At 44.9% G+C, this 21,281-nt stretch overlaps 1 protein-coding gene across 2 annotated transcripts; it reads left to right on the top strand.

The window, feature by feature from the left end:
• Positions 1 to 1,018: 1,018 nt before the first annotated feature.
• Positions 1,019 to 20,892, top strand: rhobtb3 (Rho related BTB domain containing 3). Of its 2 annotated transcripts, XM_028973220.1 has the most exons (12): positions 1,019 to 1,357; positions 1,742 to 2,003; positions 2,398 to 2,590; positions 5,752 to 5,909; positions 7,429 to 7,537; positions 8,992 to 9,378; positions 16,590 to 16,699; positions 16,971 to 17,070; positions 17,541 to 17,714; positions 18,554 to 18,720; positions 19,323 to 19,419; positions 20,090 to 20,892. In XM_028973220.1, coding segments are annotated over exons 1-12 (1,878 nt in total). In that variant the 5' UTR covers positions 1,019 to 1,355; the 3' UTR covers positions 20,209 to 20,892. The 2 variants fall into 2 exon arrangements, 1 of the variants encoding a protein (XP_028829053.1); XR_003749187.1 differs by lacking the exon at positions 20,090 to 20,892 and having other exon boundaries at positions 16,971 to 17,063; positions 19,323 to 19,413.
• Positions 20,893 to 21,281: the final 389 nt, after the last annotated feature.

Genomic DNA, 21,281 nt, shown 5'->3' with positions numbered 1-21,281 from the left:
GGAGAACCGGCTGAAGGCAGACTGCTGATGAACGAACGAACAAACTGCTCTGCCAGGCAACACACAGGTGTCCTGTCCAAAATCATCGCTGGGCAGCCACAAAATCTTCTCCAACCCCAATTAGTAACTAATTAGCACCATGAAAATGTCCTGCTTCCCACCAGCCCAAAGAAGGCGTCACCTTCAGCACTGAGCTGATCAAAGGAAACCGCAAGGATTTGTGGGACAGCAGCCATCCTCCATGACATGGCCTATTATGGATAAAAGGATACACATCGACCCTTCAAGGCAGCATCGGCATCCAGGAACCTCGACATTAGCTGGATGGTGAACGAAACGTTTCATTTATTGCAGATCTAAGGTGCAGTGGTGGCCTAGCGGGTAAGGAATCGCTGAGGTCCCCACACACTGCTCCCTGGGCGCCTGTCATTGTTGCCCACTGCTCACCAAGGGTGATGAGTTACATGCAGAGGACACATTTTGTTGTGTCACCGTGTGCTGTGCCGCGGTGCATCACAATGACCATCACTTTACTTTCTCTTCAAAGGGAAGCATTCATGCAAAATGGTGCCTAAACACAGTTTGGCCACAACGTTCTGTTGTTTTAATCGTGTTTTATTATTATGGTAACTGGCGGTCCTTTGTTCTGGTGTGATGCTCTGAGAGGTTTTGTGTGGAAATATGCAGGGGTTTGTCCAGGGAATCTGAACACCAGAACTGGGATCCAGGACCCCAGAAGTGAGTCTTAGTTCGGTCTGGGATAAGAGGGGATGAGCGTGTAATCCGCGCAGACATCCACAGGACCGTCCTCGGGTTTGCTGAGTCAGGAAGAGTGTCAACTCTCTCTCTCTCTCTCTCTCTCTCTCTCTCTCTGTCCGTCTCTTGGTCTTTTTTCATGTATCCCGTCTCCCTCTTTCACAGTGACGTCAGACGCCGCGGATCTGTGGGGTGCCGCGCGGGTTCGGGGTTCTCCCTCTCTCTCTCGTCTTTAGCGCAGTGCCCCGGGTCCGTGGACCGGGCGGGCGGGCGGGGTTGGGGAGGAGGGAGGAAGGATCAATCCCCGTCCGCCTCCCCTCGCAGCCGCGCAGCGCCAATGCGCACCGCCGCGCGCCGTGGGAGCGACCGGGCGCCGCGTGGACGACCCAGGAGCCGCCTCTCCCGGGGGAGCGAGCGGGGAGCCCCGGGGCGGGAGAAGGGGGGATTACGGCGCGCGCGCGCCCGCACGCCCGCCCGAGCGCGCGCGCGACCTTCATTGCGGAAAAACCGCGGCGCGACCGGGCGACCGATGTGAGGGCAGGCGGCGGCGCCGAGGAACGAGCTCTCCAAGCGCGGTCCATCCCGGGGCTCGGGTCGACATGTGAGTTCTCTCCCTCTCCCTCTATATATATATATACACACACACACACACACACACACACGCACATAGGTTCTTATCGCACGGGACGAAACGCCCACGTCGCCCGCACCACACGTGCAAATTTGCGTGACAAGCGAAGGCGGCATTTGCACGCCCAGTCAATGAGTGTTGGTATTAATTGTGATAATAACGCTAATAAAACAGTTGCCGGGGGGCCGGGACGCTCTGTGTCGTTTGTTCGATGGCAACATCACGCACGCGCCATCGTGACAAAAATAGTTAATGAGGCTGAAGAATGTCACAGTGTCACTCTCCGAGTTCGGCGTTTATGTGCTGTGCCTTCCAGCCTCCCCAGACTGATGCCACCGTGCCGCGTCTCCGCAGGTCCATTCACATCGTGGCCCTGGGCAGCGAGTGTCCTGGCGGCGTGGGCCCAGGAGATGGTGGCCCGGCGCAGGGGCAGCTCCAGGGCAGCCTGCTGTGGAGCTACCTGGGCCACGGCGCCGTGCCGGGGGGCAGGGACGTGGAGGGCACCCTCTCCGGCGGCGGCGTGCCCGGCCGACACCCTCTGAACTCCGCCTTCATGGAATACCAGTCCCGAGTGTTCGGGGACGTGCGCGTGGTGGTGCAGGACTGTCCCAGCTGGGTGAGAGACGCATCGGGGGAAGAGATGGAGGGAGGGTCTTTACTGTCTGGTTCTGGCTGATTCCTGGCATCTTAATATTCCGTGTAGCGGGAGCACGTTTCACACCAAGGTAGTGACCTTTGACCCGAGGTCCTATTTCCTCCTCAACCCAGTTGTAGTTCTGCTGTAGAGGTCTACCTGTCGGGATAATTACCTTCATACTAATCGCCCTACTAACGATTGAATTGAACCCCCTGCACAGTTATTTGGGCTTAATTAGATGTTGGGTGTCGGCTCGAGGAGAGCAGGTAGATCTCAATTATTAATCAGACAATTAGTGCAATTATCTGGGAACCTGGTCTGCATCGCTCTTTTACAGAATAAATTCTTGCCTTGCCCATCCTTCCCCCCCCAGGACCTGTTGGACAGTGACTGGGCTGGTGTGAGGAGTGTGCTGGAGCAGGCGGACATTGTGGTGATAAAGTATTCCGTCAACGACAAGCTGGCTTTCCAGCAGGTGCGAAACGTGTACGCTCCGCGACTCCGCCCGCTCCTGAGGCACTGGGGCGTGCCTGTCATCCTGGTGGCGGTCGGGGCGCGCCTAAACGGTGAGTACTGACCGAGTCGCTAGTGCCGTTACGCCAGCATGCTGAATATGGGATGTGTGATCACTGATTTTAAATAGCAAATCAGACTACACCTTGGCTGCGCCGAGGAAGAGGACTACATACAAATGTTCTATATTCAGCATAAATACTGAGCACATTGGCCTAAAAACAAGAGGTCTTGATAAAAAAGGGAAAATTGGTAGATGCAAAAACAAAAAAAAAACACCAAAACCCATAAAACTGGCAGTACCTGATAAGCATTGAACTGCTGTTAGACTTGTATTCCATATTGCATTAGCATTATTGAATGGCGGTAATATTCTACGCACACACTGATCACGATGGTGCCGATCGGCCAGATCCGTGACAGAGACAGTGGTTTCTGATGTACGCCGTCAATACCGTCCCTTGGTTCCTCGTGAGACGGATGGTGTTTTGTAAGGCGCTGGCCCCATTCCAGTTATCCAGATTAAGCACCCTTCCTCCATCCGCTACTCCTCCCGTCCCTGCTTTGTCTGATAATGAACGGTCATTTCGCAGATGAAGCTGGTATAAAGATCACATTTATGCAAAGTATTTTAAACACTCTTTGATGGGTCAGCAGATTATAATTCTGGATGAGAACTCTGTGTGTGTATTATACTGCTACAACATCATATCTGGACAAATTCACGTAGTTTTAGTGTAGTGCTACGTGGAGTTTCATGTAGTATTGGTGCACATCAGGTCATAGTGTAGGCATTTCCACTTGGCCCTGTGTGCTTATGTACATATTCTATGACCATTATTTTGCTTTAAAGGTGCAGTGTGTAAGATTTTTTTCACTTCCATAGGGGGCAGTATTTCCCAATAAATGTTTTAAAGTTGGTAAACAATGAATCTTTAAGGAATCGTGTGGCAGCAATGATAATGATGTGAAATAATCTACTTCTCCATCATGCCCCATGCCCTCGGACAGGGTTCACTGTTACACTGTTAATAAATGGAGGCACTAGCTTCAGCATGACTGACAGGAGATAAAGGCGCTATATAAGCTGGGGCACTGTTACTTTACAATTTTCATGCCAGACTGAGGGTTTACCCGATGATACAGAAACTCAATGGCAGTACCAGCCAGGATGGGCTGCTGGTTAGCAAGATAACTTCAGCAGAAATCCTGTATTTGCAAGACTGCATAGGTGGCTTTACCCTTGTCTATATAGGAACAATTCTATATAGGAACAGCAGTCCCTGCTGCAGTGTTGCCAGACACATGATTCTTTCAACCTAAAATTGTCCAAAATGTGCCAAAACGTATACAAAAGCGGCAAACTTCCTAAAAGTAACTCAAAACCGCAATCTTCAAACATATCAATTGATTGATTACATTGAGAATGGCTTGCAAATCAATAATCGATTTTTGAGTCAAACCATGAGTTCAAGAAAGGAAACCAAATCAAATGATGAGATTGTCTGATTCGTGCACCCCCTAGAGCTCTTCTAAGGAAACCACACATAAGCTCCACGGCATAGTAAGAGCACTCAGATGGCTAGCGCTTGTGGGTTTCTGGATATGTGGGGTAGTTGGATTTGCTCCGGTCACAAGTAATGAACCACGACTGCCAGATCTGGTGCCACAACTTGTATCTCGGCTAAGCTTTGATGTGGGTGCACGAGCACGCAGCCACATTACATGCATGACTTTGCACCTGTGTGCTGCGTAGATTTAGGTCAGAGTGATCCAATCACAGTCCATTTGAAGTCTCCTTGGATCAGCGTTCCAAGGGCTGCGTTCCTGCTGTGTGCCCACACTTCCTTCTCCCGTGAGTCGTGTGCAAAGGCCCCTCTGGCCGATCCGAAGTAATAAATCTCGGATTTAATGTTGTGTGGAAAACGTGCACTGGATTGGGATCGTAGGCCGCCCCCCCCCCCCCCCCCCCCCCGAAGATTGTCCTGTAAGAACATCCCCAACTGTACCTGGTTCTGTTTGGATATTCATGAGCTTTGGAATAAATTATTCAGCAAGATGGTCCTTTTTGGAGAACCCAGAGGCTGAGAAATTAAAGGCCCGTATCGTTTCAGTTTGTCTCCTGGCTGAATATCAGCAACTATTCAGTAACTGAATACTGAATCTACAGTCCCTTCACAGGGTGAACATCACCCCGAACCGTACAAACGAAAGCCAATTGTAGCAAAAAGTCAATTATGCTAATTAACACGGAGAGAGAACACATACAAAAAAAACCCCAAAAAATTAAAACCCATACAAACGTGATTATTATAGATGTGCCATCCTCTGGGAGGTTCTTTTTTTTAGACTTTTTTTTGACAGATGAAGTCTTCCTTTTTGCTGACGCTGTAAAGCGGAGACGAACGAAGTGCGGTGCCTGAAAGCCGTTATTTCTGATAACCAAGGATGTGGCCTTGGAGACCGGGGCGAGGACCGTGCTGTGAAATGTGTCTCGCCTCAGAAAAGACCGATCTTGTTCAGTCCATGCTTTTTTCCCAGAGGGTGCTTAATGCATCCAGAGAAAGGAGGGGGGGGGTGGCGGCTGGGCTTGGGGCTACCAGGGGTTACGGCGGTTCGCTGCTGTTGTTTACGAGCTAAACTTAGACACCAGTGAATGCCGGGATTGAGAGTCGGGCCTTTAATTTCCTTTTCGCTGGCTTTGGGGTGCCTGGCATGTAGTTGGCACGGAGGGGGTGCGTATTGGTACACACACATACTCGCATACAAGTGAGCGCACTCATAATCACACCATTCTTCATCGGTGGGTGTGTGTACATGCGTGCACGTGCATACACACACGCGCTCTCTCGAAGGCCATGCAGTCAGAGTGTGTGTTGGGATATGTGTGTGTGTGTGTGTGTGTGTGTGTAATACTATCTTGAGGTCTATCTTCCACTCCAGGCTTTTATGATTCATGTACAATCCTGGCAGCATGCTGACTGTTCTCTCTCTCCCCTTCTCAAGCTCTTGTTCACACACACGTACACACAAACACACACACACTATTTGTCCAGATGTTGTGTGTAACAGACCTGTGTTTCGGCATTAATTTGTACAAATGTGTGTGTTTGTATTATGGGTTTGGTAATACTGTACATTAGTGTAATGAGTAAAAGTAGTGTACCATCTTCCTCTTCCTTCGTTTCTTTCTTTCTTTCTGTCTGACTGTCAGATGAGGGACCTCCATGTACCTGTCCTCTCTGCGCTTCTGACTGGACCAGCTGTGTTCCCCATGGTGAAGGACTTCAGTTGTCCCGGGACCTTGGTGCCACGTACCTAGAGCTGCCGTCTCTGAACAACTACTTTGTGGGACGCTACTTTGGCAGTGTGGTGCGTGACAGACAGAACCTGACATCGGTGTTTTGTCCATCTATGTGTGTGTCACGGGTAAAAATGCGATGTGATGGAGGTCTGCTACCAGGACCACGTCTACTACCAATGAAGACAGATTATCATCAGAGCTTTGAGTGTAGCGCCTAGTACATATTATTTAGTTGCACATGTTACGGAGGAAATCATTGGGTGGAGGTGTTATGGAGGGTTCAGTATGTAGTTTTAGGACGTGTGTAATGCGGTACTGGAACTCTTCGGAATGAGTGTTTTGGACGGGAGTGTCATGGAGCAGTGTTTTGAGAATTGGAGAGTTTTACCACGCTGTTGGCCAGAGGAGATTGTTTGGATTCGGGAAGTTTTTTGACTGGAGCATTTGTGTAGGATTTCAATGCTTCATGGTTCAGTAAGTGTGCCCCAGCAGGGCTGTCAGGCACCTCAGTGCTTTTGTGCTGGTCAAGTTGCTGACAGCTCCTGTCTGTTTACAGTTCTGATGCACCCAAGGGTGATATAGCTGAAGTATATCTTTGTCAGGGGACAGTGATGGTCTTAAAATGATAGCGTTCTATGTCACGCCATTTTTTTCTGTCATGAACATGGTACTATTAGAGGCATTTAGTTTTTTGTCAATTAATATCACATTTACATATTGATTTGTGATTGTTATGCACTTTTTCTATATTGTTAATTGAGTACTCTATATAATACACAACCTGTCAAAAAAAGTCCCCACCCGGATTTAATAAAGCAAATAGGATCATTCCTGCATGGATGATTGTATTTTAGCTGGGAACAAGTTATTTAACCGTAACTGATGCAGTGAGTAACTTCTCATTTCTTAAACAACCACGTCGGAAGGCACATCCTGTGGTCGTGGAAAAGATCTGCTTCAGGAGGGTCGCATTATTGGCATGCATCGGTTGCAGAATCTACTTAAATTGGGTTAAGAACTGTCTAATGCATTTTTAAAAACTGGAAGGGTTGTGGGGAACCATCATCTTTGCAAAATTCTGTCCCCAAAGAATGAGGTCAGCTGACTACCTGAATGACCAAATTATTCCATCAGTGGATTTCTCCTCCCCTGATGGCACGGTCATATTCCAAGATGACAATGCCAAGATTCAACGTGCTTAAAAAGTGAAAGAGTGGTTCAGGAAGCATGAGGCATCATTTTCACGCATGGATTGGCCACCACAGAGTCCAGACCATCACCCTGCTGAGGATCGTTGGGATGTGCTGGAGAGGAATTTTCACAGTAGTCCGACGGTCCTATCATCTGGGCGAAAATAATTAATGCAGCTCTGTATGTAAATAAATGTTGTAATTGTTAATCAATACATCTAGCAAATCTACATTTGGCTGACTAGATCAATCAGATTTGATATATGTAGCGGGCTGTGGACATGTGCTGTTGTATATAGCTTACATATACAATTTGAATATACTGTGACTCTATTCATGTTTGTTTGTGTTAACAGTGTTTAATACAGTATTTAATAGTGTGTTTGTGTGTATACAGCTGGAGTACTTTGTGATTCAGTGCTTGAAGCAGAAGGCAAAGGAGCGGCCAGACAAGAGGCGGGGTTACAGGATGAACGAGCCTCGCCCACCTCATCTGGAGCAGCCAGGTAACAGGTCACAGAATGTTGCTTATGCTTCACACAGCCAGATAATTGTCTGTCCTGCTGCGTCAGCATATGATGAGACTCTTGAACAGAGTGCAGAGCAGCGGCATCAGTCTCTTTATTTTACTGAGGAGCGCCTTAAAGAGCTGCATTACCCAACAAACACACACATCACGCGGTCGTGAGATACATCATCCGTAAGTGCAGTTTAATCGTGCTCTCAGACGATGGCCCTGATGCATCCTGATAGAGGAATGGGCAGAAGGGATCGCTCTCTCTCTCTCTCTCTCTCTCTCTCATTCTCTCTCTCTCTCTCTCTCTCTCTCTCTCATTCTCTCCCTCTCTGCCTCTCTCCCTCACACACACACACACACACACACAGCCTAAGGGTTCAGAATTCAGCCGGAGCTGTCTGCTCTGGGACTCTTCAACCTGCCTGTTCTCTAACGATGCTGTGTGTGCGTGTGCGTGTGTGTGTGTGTCGGGGTGTATATCTCTGGGCTGTGCGTTTCAAAAGATTTAATTAAAAAACCAAAATACCCCCAGTATTAACACTCTAATACAAAGATTAAATTAATATGAGCATGAGAAAAGCAAATGCACCCATTCAGATCTCAGTTAAATGCTTCATTCAGTTCCTTCAGGATTCTTGTACATTATTGCAGACAAAAAAAAAATTTCAAGGCCAACTTGTTCCAATCAGAACAAAACAACCCTTTATATTGACAATTTATTGGTAAATGTGACACATTTGGTTCCCTCATCTGTGCTACCTGGCGATTCTGTGTGTGCGTACGGGCGTTCAGTGAACTGTGGCCAAACTGCGACAGCATACATATGAATGTGAGCATTTAGAATTAAATAGAATTAAATACATTATTATGTGCGTGGAGTTTGCATGCTCTCCCCGTCCAGAGGCATGTATGCTAGGCGAACTGGCACGGCTCGTGAGTGACATGGTACTGTCTAGTCACAAACACGAAATGTGGTCCTGTCCTGAAACATCATGGCGTTTTGACCTTCAGGGCCACTGTATGACTGTGTATTGCAAGGTTGTGCAGAATTCATGGGCTTTTGTTAAATTTGTGTTAACTGAAGGGACTGCCTTTAGACGTGCAAATATTTCCAAATCTACGGCAATTTAAACACCTTATCACTTAAGAAATATCAGTTATCATCTCTTGGTAGTAGCCTAGTGGGTAAGACACTTGCCTGTGAACCAGGAGACCCAGGTTCAAATCCCACTTACTACCATTGTGTCCCTGAGAAGACACTGTCCCTGTAACTACTGATTGTAAGTCGCTCTGGATAAGGGCGTCTGATAAATGCTGTAAATGTCTTCAAATGGATCGAATAGATGTTACAGAGTTCAATAATGAAATGAGTTCCCATCTAAAATCCACAAGTATTTACTCTCTTCTCCTTCCTTTTTCCCATCACCCCCATCACTCTGTCAGCTCGTCTTCCCCCGGTCAGGGTGGAGGAGTCCAGTTTCTGCCAGGACATGCAGTGGTTGCTGGAGCGCGGGGTGCAGTTTGCAGATGTGGCGTTCTACGCCGGGGAATCTGGGAAGGAGCTGGGATGGGCGCACGCCGCCGTGCTGTGTGCAGTCAGCCCCTACTTCAGGCAGCTCCTGGGGGCCCGTGGTGCCTGGGAACGGCCCGTCTCCCAGTGCGCCTGTCGGGAAAGGGAAGGACCCCACTCACTCCTCTCCACCTGGGACGGAGGTCTGGAGGACCCGCCGCGGCCGGAGGGACACCTGCCTGGACGCCTCAGCCGCCTGGTGGTGAAAGACCCTCTGCTGTGTGTGTGCTTGTGGGAGACGCTGATGTTTCTCTACAGAGGTGAGTGTGTGTCTGTCTGTATGTTGCCTGCATGTATAAAATGTGCGTGTCCATACTTCTCCGTTTTCTGCCATCTGGGTGTGCGTGCGTGAGGAGGGAACTGATTTTATCTCTGCAGGGAATTAGGTTTGTACATATGGGCAGGACGCAAATGTTTTTGTGTAGAGGTCAAGCTCTCTGAGAGAGAGTGTGTTTCCCGGAGATGCTAATGTATCTCTGCATGGGAGATGTTGTCAAGGTGGGTACTCATGTACATGCTGTTGTTTCTCTAAAGAGGTGAGGCTGCCATCTGTCTATGTACATATATGTGTGTGTGTGTGTGTGTCTGAGTGGAGTGATGATTGAGCCAATAATAAATCATCTTCAATATCAAAGCTCTAACAATGCCAGAGCCACCTTAGTAAATCTTGCCATGATGACTGAACTAATGTTTTGCTTTGATTTCGCTGCATTTCCATTTGAGTTTTCAGCATCACTTCAGCTCATTGCTCCCCCCAGAATGCAATGAGCCGTCAGCTTGTGTGTATTACAGCGCTGCACAATTAATGATGGTTTTTGGGTGGCTTCCGTTTTTCAGTCTTCAGACTCCCGGGTGCTGGTGCTCAGCCGGTGCAGAATCTGGAAAGTCTGCATTTCTACAACCACAAGCCTACAATGGTGGAACAAACCTTGTTTTCTTAAAGAGCTTCTTCAGCGGCTCACGCAACTCCAGATTTGCTTTCAGATATATTTTTTTATATCATCATCATCTTGTTTTTTTTTTGTTTCCAGATAATCAGATTCTTGGTGCTTTATCGTTTTTTCCAGTGACTATAACGTTGCACGGGTTCTAAATTACCAGACTAAAACTGGCGTGGGCACAAATTGAGTAACAAACTGAGTTGTAACCATGATCAACAGTGGTGGCAGTGGTGGCCTAGCGGTTAAGGAATCGGCCTCGTAATCAGAAGGTTGCCGGTTCGAATCCCGATCCGCCAAGGTGCCACTGAGGTGCCACTGAGCAAAGCACCGTCCCCACACACTGCTCCCCGGGCGCCTGTCATGGCTGCCCACTGCTCACTCAGGGTGATGGGTTAAATGCAGAGGACAAATTTTACTGTGTGCACCGTGTGCTGTGCTGCTGTGTATCACATGTGACAATCACTTCACTTCTTCAACACTATAGGGCACAATAAATACTGAATATGAAAAAAGATTTCAATAACCAATAATATACCAAGCAATGGTTCATTTCTAAAGGGAATGATCACAATCATTCAAGATTATGTCTTATGTGAAGATGATGGTTCAACTAGACAATTTGCTGAACAGTTCTTAACCCAATCTCCACAGACATTTTGGCAATAATTTGACCCTCCTGAATCAGACCTTTCTCATGACCACAGAATGTGTTTTCTGACATGACTGATTAAGAAATGAGAAGCTTCTCAGTGCATCAGTTTGTGTTAAAAAACTTGTCGCTTGAAACATAATCACCCATGCAGTAATTATCCAAAAGAGGCTCTGACCTATTTGCTTTGTTAAATCCAGGTAGGGACTTTATTTTTGGACAGGCAGCATTTGAACATAGGATTTTGCTTTGAAATTTCAGTGGCAGAAAACACAGTGCACCAAACACAGGTAGCTGGCACTAGGTTTGATGGATGCAAAGGATGCAAATCGCTTGTCAAATTCTCACAAGATCTTTTGATTTTACTCATAATGTGAACAGTCAAGTTACACACAAGTTAGCATCAGAGTTTGCCCTGATGCCTAAGTTCTACCTGCAGGTGTGGAAAGTTCCTCAGGTCAGTTCCTCAGCATTGCAGCCTCCTACCAGACAGCAGTTGTAGTTGCTTTTAGGGGCAGTGGTGGCCTAGTGGGTAAGGAATCGGACCCGTAATTGGAAGGTGCCACTGAGCAAAGCGCCGTCCCCACACACCTGTCATGGCTACCCACTGGTGGTAGTAGCCTAGTGGGTAACACACTTGCCTATGATCCAGAAGACCCAGGTTCAAATCCCACTCACTACCATTGTGTCCCTGAGCAGGACACTTAACCCTAAGTGTCTCCAGTGGGACTGTCCCTGTAACTACTGCTTGTAAGTCGCCCTGGATAAGGGCATCTGGTAAATGCTGTAAATGTAAATGTCTCTTATGCCCACAGTCACTAAGGGTGTGCTTGATGTTGCTTCACAATGACAATGACAATCACTTCACTTTCTTTCACTGTTGTACATGCCTTCACAGAACTAACCATGTTGTATATATTTTCATTCAATTAAGCTGCGTGAGACGTTTCGTAAGATGCATCAGGAAAGCAAAATCCAATAGGAGTTTCAGGAAATCTTATTTCAGGCAGACTAGTGCAACCAACCATTGCTGGAGCACCATAAGCTGCGATGGAAATTAGCTTTCACAGAATCAGCCGACTCATAGTAACAAATAACTAACAAGTAGAAAATATCTTCACATCTGGTGCGTTCTTTTAATTGTAAAATGGACATCGGCGCTTTGTTGGTATTCATATGTCCAAAAACCTGATAAACACTCAAAGCTGTGCCACATTAGTCAGATCGGTTGACTCATCAGGTTTTTTGCTCTTTTGACTTTGTGTGTTAAATGTTTACGGTCCACGATTATACGCTGAGCGTGCGGACACTTTGCTACCGATTGAAAATTGAAACTGACTGGTTGCGCACCACCGATTTAACCTTTTTAGCGGGGGGCTGTCGGCTGCAGGAGACAGCACGCGGACGGTCCATCTCCAACATCTGTACACACTATCAAAATGTACCTAAAATTGCAATCAGGAATATTTCCATAAGTGACTGTAATTTAATTAATCCTACAGTGACATTTTATTTGTAATTTAATTACGTTATGCCGTTACTCCCCAACACTGGTTTAGACGTTCACCACTGAAAAAAAGTGAGCCATCAGCTTGGGGTGTAATACAGTGCTGCAGAATTTATGATGGATTCGGGAGGCTACATTTTTCCGAATGAACAAAACTGTTACATGAATTCGTGCTGGTCCTCAGCCAGGGAAGAATTTGGGAAGAGAGAGAGAACCGGTCTGCTTTTCTACAACCAACTAGTAATTATTCATTTCTTGAGGGAATTACGCTTTGTGTTCGTGTGTGTGTGTGTGTGTGTGTGTGTGTGTGTGTGTCTAATGTTTCTGCGCAGAGGTCTGATGTGTGTGTTTGTGTCAAGAGGTACCAAGAGGTACTTACTGTACATGCTGGGGTGATGTTGACAGTGTGTATTTGTGTGTTTGTATGTTCATTCCCGTGGGAAATGCTGACGTATACACACACACACACACACACACACACACACACACACACACAGAGTGATTTGCGGGAGAGGGGCTCAACCCTTTTTTTTTTTCCTGTCTATGGTCTCTCACTTCCTCATGTTCCCTCTGCTGTCTCTCCACTGTTGTCACATCGGGTTGTGGCTGAGGATCACACAGGTGTTATTTCGGCCTGGAACAATCCCCTCACATTTGTTCACAGGCTGGTTTTCTTCTTCTTTTTTTGACATCTGTGGGTCCCTGTATCAGTGATCAAAGTTGTGTGTACGTCGTGGTGCTTTGTGAAATGCAGTGTTGCTGCTCGCTTGTTTCTTGTCTGGGAGAGCGTAAAGATTTATTCCAGTTCCAGCTGCTTATTAACTCCGAATGGTTTGTGAGCAGGGGTATACATCATACACACACACACACACACACACACTCACATTCACATTTACACACACTTGTATTCCACTCACAGTTACTGCAGAGCCGTGTGTGTGTGTCTGGGTTAGTAAGAAGGCCAGGAGGGAGAGTGCGAGTGCTCACATTTAGCAGGAATGTGTGTGTATATGTGTGTGTGTGTCTGAGAGAGAGAGATAAAGAGTAGACTACATAAGAAAGTATTTGAAAATGTATTTATATTTACATTTATGGCATTTAGTAAACCCCTTATCTAGTAGTTACAAATCAGTATTTGTGTGTCTTTTTATTTGTTACTGTGTGTTTGTGTGCGTATATATGACTCATATGTATGTATGTATGCATGTAATGAGGTAGTATTTATGCCTGCAGTATTTGTGACTGCAGGCAAATTGTGTGTGTGTGTGTGTGTGTGTGTGTGTGTGTATGAGACATTATAAACAAGATGTGGTACCTTTTGTTGTTTGATGCAGAGGAACATTCATTGTGTGATGTGTGTCATTACCGGACAAGTGTTTCTATTGTAGAATGGAAAAATAAGAGAGGCTTTTATAAAAAATTGTGACTCACCTGTGTTGGGCCATGTGATTGTTGCATGCAGTGTGTTTGTGTGTGTGTGTGTGTGTGTGTGTTCGTCCACAGTCTGTCGTACACAGACAAAAAGAAAAGAGACGGCGAATAAAACAATTAAATAATAACAACCACAATAAAACAGTAAAAGCCAAGGATAAAAAATGTGTTTTGAGGGAGTTTTTAAAAGCAGGAAGGGAGTCGGACTGCCTGATGTTCAAGGGCCTTTCGTTCCGAAGTCTTGAAGCAGCGACTGAAAAAGCTCCTCCTTGTCTTAGGGACGACTAACAATGAGGAGCATATTACTGAAGCAGATTGGACAGATACTGTGGGGCAAGGCCATGAAAACATTTAAAAATCTAACAAAATAATTTTAAAATCAATCTGGGAGCAAATGATCGATACTAGAACTGGAGTAATGTGCTTGTGTTTTTTTTTTTTGTTGTACCAGTTAAAAGCTGCGCAGCAGCATTTTGGACCAACTGAAGTTGATCAAGTGGCCTCTGCTTAAGACCAACAATCAAGTGTGTTGCAGTAGTCCAGACAATTTGTAATAAAAGCATGGATTAAAATCTCAAAGTGACGCCAAAAGAGAGAAGTGGCTTGACTCTGGACAGTTGTCTTAACTGAAAATAAGATGGTTTTGACCACTGAGCTATGAGGGGCTGTTTAAGAAATATTTCAGACTTTTGTTACACAAACACATGTGAAACACACACACATTCACATATGAAACTGACAAGCATGCATTTATACTACTGAAAACTCGCACACACACATATGAAACACTCACACAGATACAGGTGAAATGGACGCACACACATATGAAATGCTCACACAGATACATGTGAAAAGGTCTCTTATGTAAAAAACAAAAATTAGACTTAAACTGTGTTAAACGCCCATAAAAAGTAAAGTGAATGTCATTGTGATACACATCAGCACAGCACACTGTGCGCACAGTGGAATGTGTCCTCTAAATTTAACCATCAAACTTGGTGAGCAGTGGGCAGCTATGACAGGCGCACGGGGAGCAGTGGGTGGGGATGGTGGCACCTCAGTGGCACCTTGCCGCTTTTTTAATCGGGTCGCCAAAATAGAATCCATAGAACTGCCTTCCAGATATACTGAAATGCCTTCCGGATATACTGAAATGCCTTCTGGATATACTGAAATGCCTTCTGGATATACTGAAATGCCTTCCGGATATACTGAAATGACTTCCGGATATACTGAAATGCCTTCCGGATATACTGAAATGACTTCCAGATATAGTGAAAAGTAAAATTTTTGTTTGTTACATAAGAGTCCATCACATGTATCTGTGTGAGCATTTCATATGTGTTTGTGCGTGCTTTTCACCTGTATCTGTGTGAGTGTTTCATATGTGTGTGTGGATGTGCATCAATTTCACCTGTATCTGTGTGAGCATTTCATATGTGTGTGTGCGAGTTTTCAGTAGTATAAATGCATGCTTGTCAGTTTCATATGTGAATGTGTAACAAATGTCTGAAATATTTCCTAAACGGCCCCTCATACTGATCTGTGCATTGAATGTCAATTCGCTGTCCAGTCTAACACCCAAATGTTTTACTGCATGTATAAAAGTATGGACTTAAAAACCTAAGTCAATTTTAACTCCAAACAACATGACCTGTCTTTTTTCATGTAAAAAAAAACAGTGACATCCATGCTCTAATTTCTACAAAACACCAGTAACAAATTTGCAGAATGCGTTATCTTGTTTTAGTGGCATATAGATTTGACTGTCGTCGCAATGCCATATGTCCAAAGAAATGACTCTAGCGGATGTAAGTACAAAGAGAAGAGGTCCAAGAATAGAACCTTGAGGCAGCATTCCTGCCAGGAAATCTGCAAAGTCACCGATAAAGTCCTTGTTATACTTGTGAGGTCTGTATATAACAGCACAAAGCTGGAATAGGACGCTGTCAGGGTAACCTGTATGAAATCATACTTTTTTTCTGTAAAAACTATTGCGTTCTACCTATAATTAAGGGAAGTGTCCAGGCTGTCATTATACTGATGTGGAGGAGGGAATGGAGGTTTAGGCCCAGTTTGTTGGGTTCTGCCTGGGTTCTGGGGACCGAGCCCTTAAAGGGGGGCTCTGTCATGGCGGGGGGGGAGCTGGGCTCCCAGCCTGCACCAATCAGCCTAACAAAAGGGCTTCAATCACGGACAAATGCCACTGATTAGGCATCCAGGCAGAGATTTCCAGGAACTGGCAGATGCCAGTGCTTTGACCAGTGCTAATTGATATCAAAATCAATACTAAATTTTAGTATTGATGAGTATCTGAGAATTTTTTTCTAATGTCAGAAAAAAAAGGTTCATTCTGAAATAAAAAGCATCTACTATCCACTTCTGGATGAAAACCAAGGTGCAGGCAAAGCCTTAGGATATCTGGTCCGGTGTGGATTATGCTTGAGGAGATAATTACCATGGCTGGGAAAACAACGTCAGCAATTTCTGAGTGTGTGTGTGTGTCCCATGCGGGGGAGCACTTTATACTGCCTAAGTGATGTATTTATGAATATTAGAAAGTCTCAGGAGGTTCTGGGGTCTATAAACATGTTCATAAATACCTGAGAGGCTTTGATAAACACATGAACTCAAAATCATACATGCACACAGATCAATACTCCACACTTTCCAATAAAGACAGACAGATGTAGAGTATGTGTATGAAAGTGAAGTGATTGTCATTGTGTCGTTTGCATTTAACAGCTCACTTTAGTGAGCAGTGGGCAGCCATGACAGGCGCCCGGGGAGCAGTGTGTGGGGACGGTGCTTTGCTCAGTGGCACCTTGGCGGCTCGGGATTTGAACCGGCACCCTTCAGGTTACAAGTCTGCTTCCTTACCGCTAGACCACTAGCGTAATCTAGCGCATATGTTATGTATATGTTTCTGTGTGTGTCTAACAGGAGCGTGGGAGTGGGAGTATCTGGAAGAAGCTGTGGAGGTAAAGTTGAAGAGCCCGGTGGCAGTGGCGCAGTTGATGGACAGGGTTCGTTCGTTTGTCAGCAGAGAAAAGGTAACTGTCAATCAATCACACATAGTGGCCCTGCCTCTGTACCCTCAAAGCTCATATTTACCATTGGTGTGCTTTGCTCATAGGGGCACATTTATTATTTCTCTAAAGAACTAACGACCTCTGTGGACTTTTTTCCAATCCTGCTAAAAGTGATGTTAGTGAATTAGTTGTTTTGAATTTATGAATATGGATAGGAGAAACCCTTTGATATGTAAATCATATCAATGCTCGGTGTCAGTCACATTGCTTTTGTCATGCTCCCTGTCTCCAGGGCCCAAGGGACACGCCCACACCACGACAGACAGGGCCACAGACTCTTGGGAGCCTCTTTAACTCCCCCCTCTACTCTGATGTCATCTTCATGGTACAAGGCAAGCATTCAATTCTTTTCTAATCTCGTATAAACAAGATCCCATGTGTGAGCTATGTACGGAACATGTTCACACCCATAAAATGCTCACACATAGCTACACACACAGCGGCTACACTGTCAAAATCTACAGCCCAGTTTGTTGCCTGCCAAGATAAATGCTGAGCGCCACTGTTGATGTTTGCGGGGATATTGTGCTGGCACGCTCACACCATGGCCTTTTCGCCTGTGCCTTGTTTTATCTCCAGTCATTGCCCTAATTATCTTGACCTCTGTTCTCCTGGATATAAACCTGCGTAGTCTAGTTTGTGTGTGTGTGTGTGTGTGTTTTCCTTGTCTTCCAAAGAAGCCTCCTGGACCTCCCTCATTATGAATGCCAATTATAATTATTAGTCTTGATAAAATACATTCAGTGTGGTGTATATCACCCTGTAGATGTTTATTTAACTTCCCTTTGCATTTATTTTGCAGGGAGTGTGTTGCCGGCGCACAGGGCTGTGCTGGTGGCAAGATGTGATGTCATGGCAGCCATGTTCAGTGGGAAATATGCTGAGGCACGCAGTCGCGTGGTGCCCATCCACGGCGTCTCGTCAGACACCTTTTTGTCGTTCCTTGAGTACCTCTACACTGACTCCTGCTGTCCAGGTGAGGAATTACAGGCACTCACAGGCCAAAGTACAAGTGCATCTCACCAATCCTTATACATTAGTCAAGTCAAGAACTCATCAAATTCTGTAACAGACACCTATGTACTCTGTACAAGTTTTAATGTGAAATGCGGCTAAGTGTTTGCAATAAAACGATGCCAGAAACACGGATTCTTATTGGCCAGTATGAGAGTGTTGGTCTGTTTCTTATTTCTGTGAGCTGCCAACTCAGCAGTGTAGTCCATAATAATACCGTAATATTTTTTACCATAATAATTTTTGTTTAAATGAATACAAGATAATAATAATAAAGATATTAGTAATATTAATATTAGTAATACTGCTGCCAATAATAGTTGTAGCAATATGTTACAATCGAAATGTTGTTTTCTTGTCAACTGATTGTCATTAGCATTAGAGACAGCAATAGGACAGGAAATGTTGGCCTGAAATTACAGATGCATTTGAGTATACAGAACGGCCCTTGTAACAAAAGCTGCGAATGATTTAAAGCAAAATACACAAATATTCATGCATGGTGATGGACTGGGTGTCAGGATGAAATAATAATTTGAACAGTAAAGAAAACAGCATGATTACCACATTGAATGTTGTCTTAATGAGTCCAAAAGAAGATATTTTGGTATCAAAGACCCAAGACACTCCTCTGTAACAGGGAGACACACATAACGATGACTTAATTATGAAATAATGATGATATAATGACCGCACATTCCTCTGGAGGCAGCATGCTAATGAATAGTTTTCATCAGATCACAGTTGCTTGTGGCTGACAGCAGTGTGTGTGTGTGTGTGTGTGGCTGTGTGTGTGTGTAGCCAGTGTGTTGCAGGCGATGGCGGTGCTGGTCTGTGCGGAGATGTACCAGGTGAAACGGCTGCAGCACCTGTGTGAGGTGTGCGTGTGTGCGTACCTACAGAGCATGCCCAGTCGCGAGCTGGCATCCACAGGCATCAGCGTCATTCGGCTGCTCCGGAGAGCAAAGGTGAGATGGAGGGTGTTTGTAGGTTTGTGTGAAAGTGTGTGCCTTTGTTTTGGCTGCGCAAGTCTATGAGAGTAATTCATTGCCTCGTTCTAATTCATGAACGTTGGGCTTTTGGCACCATTAAGAGGGGAACACTGGACTTTACCCATTAGATTGAACAGCGTGTGTCTGTTCACCCGGGAGTGTGGAGAGAAAATGTCCCTCAAAACGTCTATGAAACAGTTCATAGTAATGCATATTTACATGGGAACACCATTTTAAGTGAAAAACACTGTTGGTGTAAGGTATAAAAAAAACTATATAAATAAGTTATAAAAAACTGATAACAATAGCAGGAATGACAGGTCATTGCAGGTCTTCTGAGGCGGTGCAAAAAAAAAAAGACATGGAAATACCAATCAGCTACAATTATAGACTTGGTTGGCACAACATTGATAAAATCTATGTTTCCTGTGGCTTCATTTTTAAACTAAATATGTATAAATTATCTAGCAAGCCGTGGAACTAAATAACATTACATTCACCTATAGGAATAAAAAGATTCACAGTCGGACGTATGAATATTGTGAATTGATAAGCACTGCGCCCTTCTGCTTCTGCAGTGCCACAACGCAGACCAGTTGTACGTTTGGCTTCTGCACTTCATTGCCAACAACTACCTGATCTTCAGCCACAAACCCGACTTCCTGGAACTGTCAGGTGAGTCCCAGCCAATCAGATTCCAGCACCATAAAGGGAACCTTTGTACATGCTGTTGGTGGCTAAAATACTTTATATTACTTCGGAAATGATTAAGACGAATAGCCTAATGAACGACTATCACTTATTATTCTCGATGTGTTTCACCGTTGGTTTCCAGCAGAGTTGATGTAGTCAACCCGTCCCCTGCAGTGTAAAGGTACAACACAGCTTCCTCCGTTCTGAAGAATGACTCAGCAGAGAGGCTTTGTCTCATTATTTATTTGCATAGGTGTTTCCTGTGGACGGATTTTAGCAGGATCAGCACGAACATAAAGTCCCCTTTAATAAGAAAACGTTCAGACTGGATTCAAATTCATAATGCAGAGACATGGGAAAGGCACCAGACAGATAGACTCAGTTTTTTTAAATCTGTATCATCTTTTTCCATCAGAGCAGAAACATAAATATGAACAAGCTGAGAGTGGAGAGATTAATATGTGATAAGTCGTAATCTTTGGTTTCGTTTAAAGGGATTTAAAGAGGGCAAAATCTTACTAGGTAGATGATTATTGCCTTGATTGGTCTGCAGTAAATAGGACTTTGTTTAATACACTTGTCCTGTGTCTGTACTGGACTTGTAATGGTGTTTATTCATTGCGTATGTTGTTGGATCTGTGTGTGCTGATAGATGAGGAGCGGGATCAGGTGGAGAGGCTACGATGGCCGTCACGTGGTTATCTGCAGGAACTCAGTGAGTATCAGCAGCGCAGACGACAGCTCCGCAAATCCCGCTGCAGCATCATGTGACCCCTGACCTCCAACCCTGAACACAAGATAAGGGGGAAGAAAAAAAGGAGAAAACAGGAGAAATAAGTAGGATAAAAGAGGGAAAGCTATGTGAACAAACTATACCATATGAACTTTGACCTCTGACTCTGTGACAACTCTTAAGACTGCAATGGGTTCCGCAAATGAAGGAACTGAAGTACCACACTCTGTGGTACAAATGATTTTTCATTGGGCACCATGTTCGGATGATGGGAAGGACGCCCCCCAGTCACTGTTATTCAGATGCAGATGGGACTCGTCTGGACTTCTACCCATCAGGACTGAAAAAAAAAAAAACGAGCGTCAGGGTCAACCTCACATCCTCCTCAGACTAACATGCAGGAGTCTTCATGGTGCATTTCTTATTTGATCTCAGTACTTTTTTTGCAAAAAAGGTATATATATATATATATTTAATTTAAACCAGAAATGAAAGTAGAAATTAAAATTTACTTTTTAAATTTTTCCACCATGAGATTATCATTTAAAGGCAATGCAACTATTTTTGTAACAAGTACATATGTGCTTTTATTTGATGAAGTTCATGTTGACGCAGCAGGCTCTTAGCATGTTGTAGTTGTGAGAGATGGGACTCGCCCAGACTGTTTGTCGTTCTAGTGACGTCTAGTTGATCTCCATCTCATTAATAAAGACATGATTTTAGAATGCTGTCTGTGTGAGTATGTGACAATGGCTTCTGTGACAGATTATTTAACAACCTTAGTTGTTGAGTGACCAACACAGGCATCAGAGCAATGGAACTTTATAGCTGGCTTTAGATTTTGACCCCTCTTCCCACACCCACACACGGTGAGATGATATTTTATATAGAATTGTCTTTCAGTGAAAGTGCGTGAATAGGTATGTGCAATATTTGAGATCATACACACGTTTCATCAACAATGATCTGGTATTGGAGTGTAGGAGTGTACCGTCTGTGTGTATAAAAAATGTATTAAGAAGTGCCTGACTCCAGATTGTCAGCATATGCCCACCAAACTGCCATAGTATTATGACTGTAAATTGAGTAGGCCCTCCTATCACCTCTGAAG

This window comes from Denticeps clupeoides, chromosome 3 (assembly GCF_900700375.1).
Source record: "Denticeps clupeoides chromosome 3, fDenClu1.1, whole genome shotgun sequence".
In the NCBI taxonomy this organism is placed as follows: Eukaryota; Metazoa; Chordata; class Actinopteri; order Clupeiformes; family Denticipitidae; genus Denticeps; species Denticeps clupeoides.
Note: the sequence above shows the minus strand (reverse complement) of the source record. Positions and strands in the feature narration are given on the sequence as shown.

Coding starts and splice junctions, on each gene's coding strand:
- rhobtb3 (XM_028973220.1), top strand. Junction 2,591..5,751: donor GGTCGGGGCGCGCCTAAACG/GTGAGTACTGAC, acceptor TCTGACTGTCAG/ATGAGGGACCTCCATGTACC. Junction 17,071..17,540: donor TGTCATCTTCATGGTACAAG/GCAAGCATTCAA, acceptor TTTATTTTGCAG/GGAGTGTGTTGCCGGCGCAC.